This window comes from Gavialis gangeticus, unplaced genomic scaffold, assembly GCF_001723915.1.
Source record: "Gavialis gangeticus isolate Ggan-Ray unplaced genomic scaffold, GavGan_comp1, whole genome shotgun sequence".
In the NCBI taxonomy this organism is placed as follows: domain Eukaryota; kingdom Metazoa; phylum Chordata; order Crocodylia; family Gavialidae; genus Gavialis; species Gavialis gangeticus.
Genome location: NW_017729018.1, coordinates 11,345,796 through 11,351,105, shown reverse-complemented (window position 1 = coordinate 11,351,105; position 5,310 = coordinate 11,345,796). Strand labels below are relative to the sequence as shown.

Here is a 5,310-nt window from a genome sequence, read left to right as displayed (position 1 = left end):
ATTCCTTAATATGGGTGCAAAATTCCTTACCTTGACTCCATGGATCAAGCCATTCATCAAGAACGTGTGCTGAGGAAAAGTCTGGTGCAACACCTAGGGAGACAAAGCAACAGCTTTTCCAGACCCTGCTGTTAACAAGAGGACAGCGGGACTGCAGGAGACACAGCTGCAGTCCATGGTCCCACACAGCAGTGACACCCCACACTCCTGCCATAAACACTGTATGGATCACCAGTTACAAGGGGTCCCATTACTTCCACACCAGTGTCACGGGCAGGACTTTGTGAGGGCTGTGGGAGGGGTTAGGGGCATATTTTGTCTGACACTATAAGGTTGTTCTGTACAAACTTTTTCCATCCTTCAGTTCTCTTTTGCTTGGCCTAATCAGTGTTCTCTGCTCCTCTTCCTCCTTCGGTGCCCCTCATGTAATTGCCTTACATTTTGCACTGTTAAATGAACATAAGGGCCTTTCTGTGAACAACAAACCTTGCTTTGTAAGGCAGTTACCTAGATATCAGAGATCAGCTCAGAGATATCTATGGTACGTTAAACTCCAATGTGAACTGGCATAACAATTCCTACCAACAAGCTCCGAAAGCTGAGAATTCTTCTTGAAGCTGCCAACTTGGAAGTTTCCAGTCACTTAGCACTCATTTGAAACAACTATCAGAGATGAGATTTCTAGTTCTTTTGATAAAGCTACCCCTTTGTTTTCTGTTTTGCTGTGGAGCAGCCTTTCCTGCTGGTCTTAGTCAGAGCAGTCTGTCACTTCCAAATTAATTGTTGGCAAAATCTCATTAGATCAGCAAGGCTGGGCATCCTCCTGACACCATGAAAGTGGGATTTTAGTGGGAGATAAGTCTCAGTGCTAAACCTGCACCCAGGCATAACTCAAACGGTGCAGGGTCTAGGTAGTTGTAAAACACAGGCCGTGTTTATTTTAATTCATTATCTAGCTGTTACAGCACGTTCTCTCCAGAACAGGGGGGTTACACAAGACACTGCGATCCTTCCAGTCTGAGATAGGTTTCGGCTTCCCTAAATCCAGCCAAGCCATTTCAAACGAAGCAAGCAAGCGGCTCTCCTCTGCATTTTTAAGCATCCAAGAACCGTATGTGGCAACTCCCACATGTACAGCGCTTTTCAGAACAAGATGCTCTACAGATAGGTTACAGCATCCCAGACTTTGACTCCTGTGTTTCAAAACGAAGTGGCACCCACCCAAAGCCCTCAACCTCAGTGTTGCAAGACAAGGCCTAGCCGCTGCGCAAGGAGGTAAGGTGCCACACTGATGGGCAAGAGGCAGTTGCCACAAGCAGTTACTCACCGTTAACATAGGAGTGGTCAGCAACCCCCAGGCAAAGAACTCAAGGAAAATCACCACAACTGCATGGTAGACGCTGGGCTCTCCAATTCCCTGGCGCTGAGGAAGAAATGTTAGACTGAAACACTGCTCCAAGACACAGATTTGTCCCACTGTAGGGGGAGATACTCAAGGGCCTTTGAAAACCTTCCCATTAGTTTCTAGGGGGGCTTCGAAGAGGGGTAACACTGAAGTCCACTGCAAGCTGAGAAAGCAAATGATACCGACACACAACTTGGACACAGCTTAGTCAGAAGAGATATTTCCTCAAAGTGCTAGCCCTCACCTACTGGCCCGTGAGGGTTTCTTTGCTGTGCAGAATGTACCTGCAAGGTCACACGACGGTGGAGAACGTCCGTCACAAGAGAGCACAGAAAAGCACACAAGTTGGAACTCACCGGCGTCGGGGAATTGCACTGATCAAACACCCAGAGAACAGCACATTCTTCACCAATGGAGAAACTCTGAGTGCAAGTGGGCAAGTGGACGGGGCAGAAACAGCAGAGAGCTCTGAAGCATCATAAAGCACATCTCCCAAAATATCTGCGTCTCAAGAGACAGAGATAGAAATTCCACTGATTTGCATGGAAACTAAATATCAGGTCTCCTAAATTGGCTGCACAAACTTCAGCCTGTGTGCGCAGGCTCTCTTAACTAGACAGAGGGACTACTTTCCTTTTAATTTACTCAGGCTGCAGTATGCAAGGCACACTGGATTTTAACAGCCTGCCATAACCTGCAGCGTGAGAGAAGTCTAGTTCTGGGGAAGCTACAGATTCACCAGAAATAAAGTAAGATAAGGCAAGAAAAGACAGTCCATTCCGAAACCTCAGCTGCCTTCACAGTTTCTGCTGAGATGCTTCCGTTAAAAAAAGCCTGCAAGTCTGATTTAAAGACAAGTCAACAGCTTTAAAACAGGAGGCACCCCAAGGGAAATACTGTCATTAAATGAAGTTATTTTTATTCCATGCAAACAGGACAAATCCTCTCTGTTTCTATAAAAAATATGAAGGTAGTACTAAGCCAGAGATTCAAGACAAAAAAAAAATGACAAGTTTCATTATTGTTTCCTCACTAACCTGTCCTGATAGGAGGAGGGGGTGGTACACACTTCACCCCCAGAGTAATCCAGTCCTTCCCATCACATCTCCTGTGACATCCTTTCAACCACTGCTCTACACTTTGCATACTCCATTGCTTGTATAACAAAATACCTCTATTTTGCCAATTCCTACTAGGAAAAAAAAAAAAGGATGTGCTACCTAAACACACAAGCACAGCTTATCAATCTTGAGCAACAGGCAAAACCCTTCTGACAGCGTAAAGGATTCATGCAGCCTGGATCACAACAAAATCAGCAGCAAGATCTCCTGTCGAGACCTGTCCATAGCTCAGCCTGAACCCTGCAAACCATTAGCAGGGCAGAGAAAATGGACAGAGTCAACCATTTCTCACAAGGTTGCTGTTACACACCGTGTTTTCCTGGCTAGCTCGGATAGACACTGTGCCTTAGAAACACGCTAATGTAGCAAAGCGTGACCAAACACACCACAAGCTCTCCAGGGACACTGACCTTGGGGCTTTCAGTACCAAGCATGCGAGCTTCAAACGGCTGAAGCAAAACAGCACGTTCATTAGCTCGAAGCAGAAGGTTGTCAGCGTCACCGAGGCCGGTCACTAGGCTGCACAATCATGTTTCTTGGCACAGGCAGCCTCTGTGGGGCACGCAGCAGACTGAGGAGGGGACAGGCAGCACATCATTAGGTAGGGCAGGAAAAGAGCAGCAGATTGGGTAAGGGAAGGGACTGAAGTGACATTTGGGAAGCATACGGGGCTAATTTGTGGCATATCAGCCGATACATTTGGACACCGCTGAGTTAGTCTATTATGTTCATCTGACAACAGCATTTAACCAGCTCCTTGGTTAAATATGGCTCACAAACATGGTTTGCAACTGTGCTAAGCCTGGACAAAAGCATTTTAGAGCTATGCCAGGCATTCAGAACACGTCAAATGTTGCTACAAAGCCGTTCACAAAGAGCACCTCACACAAACAGTACACTGGAACCAAGGGTGAGCAACTCCACACCGACTCGCTGGCAAGTGGGATAGAGTCGCAACATCATAGTTGTAATTCCCTTTTTATTAGGTCTTAAATCAGGAACAGAGAAGACCTCTCTATCCACTTCCACAACTTCTGGCATCTCGCCCCGTTAGAATTCACTATTTAATCCTACCCCAAGCTCCTGAGACTCTCTGGAAGTATTACAGCAGTGTCAGTCACCAGACCAGATGAAACTCTAGAGCTGCCGCCCTCCTGCAGAGGCAGATTTTACTGTGCTGAATGATCCTCACCCCCTGCTTCTGTTCGTGGTCACACGGGAAAATAGCCCAATGAATTAATGTTTTGCTAGCTTCTAAAATGGCTCAGCTGCTCTGGGATCTTCTTCTACATGTTTAGTCTTTGTTTATGGCAAACGCTCTGTTCCCACTGAAGTTTGCCCAGAGAATGCTCTGCTAATAAAAAACACATTTGAACATTTTATATTTATTCTGTTAATGGCAGGGATTGCACAATAACCTATTGATCTGGAGGCCTTAGAGACCCATAGCCCCGGGCCTGTTTCAGAGTTAAGCATCGTAAGTCAAACTAATTGACAGTGATTCTTACTTTACAAGAAACACCACAGGTATGATCCCAGCAGGAGTTACTTCCAACCTAAGTAAGACTTGGATGTCAGGATCAATTTAGTGAAGTGGTTCTCAGTCTTTTTAGGCTTGAGCCCCCCCCCCCACTCTGAAATGCCAGCTCTTAGTTTTCACTCTTTTTTTTTTTTTCTGACTACTGGGAAATACCAGAGCAACTCTTCTGTTGCAAAGGACTCAGAAACATCCTGCCTGGTGTGGTCTTCCTAGCACTATGGATTCCTATCTGAAATCTCTAGGCTTATCTTGTGACTCACATCTGCCCACTTGACAGTGCTAATGTTGTGTGACCCCCCACAATAGCACCCTTGAAAGGCTCTCCAGGGGCCCTGGCGAGGAATCACTCATTTGGTGGGTCTGATGGAGCAGGGAGATAGACAGCCAACGTAGAAACTCAGCTGTGCCCAAGAGGAGCATCCTCTAGGGCTCGGCTGCAAGCGGCCCCAGAACTGCACACAGGATCCCCTGGGACAAGAATATACCTTATGGATATGGCAATTTGCCCCGAGAAGGGCAGCGATAGCTCGCTATTCTCGATGGCTCCAGCATGTTCTAACGCGTGAGTGTCTCAGAAATCAAGCTACCACCTGCGCTACAGGTACAGACTGGAAGCAGCTGGTGACTGCTAATAGTCTTTCCCTCCCCTCAAAACCTTGCAGCAGAGCGCAACAATTCTGGGCAGGATTTGCAGGTGGCCAGCCAGCCCCAGAGATACTCGAGGGCAACGTGCCAGCTTCAGGCAGACTCGCTGCTCCACCAGCCAGGCAGGTCCCCCGGGGGTGTTCTGCAGAACCCTCTGTGCAGCAACCAAGTCTCTGATCCGCGCCACTCGGCTCCAGCCCGGATCACGGCTGTGTTTTGCTGCGGTTTGGTCTGTTTCATGGAAACCAGGCGCCAGGCACACGCCTGCTGCCTGGGACTTGTGCATGGATCTGGTGACGCAGCTGCAAGCTGGGGCCTGGGCTTCCCTGGCGCACAAGCCTCAGAGCTGGACTGAAGGCTGCCTACTGCTGCACAGAGACCGGGGGGGGCACGGGGAACGATGTCGACGACAGCACACCTGGCACGGGCCACGGGCAATGAACGGCAGAGGGTGAGCGCCTCCCTGGCCCTGTCCTGTCCTGTCCTACCCCACCCCTGGGGCCGTCCTACCCCACCTCAACAATCCTACCCCAAACCCCCACATCTTATCCTACCCCCCACCCTACTCCAGCCCCCCAGCACCATCCTAGCCCCCCAAG

General features: G+C 48.6%; 1 protein-coding gene across 1 annotated transcript in view; it reads right to left on the bottom strand.

The window, feature by feature from the left end:
- LOC109294914 (hippocampus abundant transcript 1 protein-like) overlaps positions 1-3,097 on the bottom strand; it is a 16,016-nt gene extending 12,919 nt beyond the window's left edge. The window contains exons 1-3 of the mRNA XM_019513500.1: positions 2,937-3,097; positions 1,328-1,423; positions 31-93 (exon numbers count right to left, since the gene is read on the bottom strand). Of these exons, the coding sequence (XP_019369045.1) occupies positions 31-93; positions 1,328-1,423; positions 2,937-2,960 (183 nt within the window). The 5' untranslated portion in view covers positions 2,961-3,097. The remainder of the gene's footprint in view (positions 1-30; positions 94-1,327; positions 1,424-2,936) is intronic.
- Between the last annotated feature and the right edge of the window lie 2,213 nt (positions 3,098-5,310).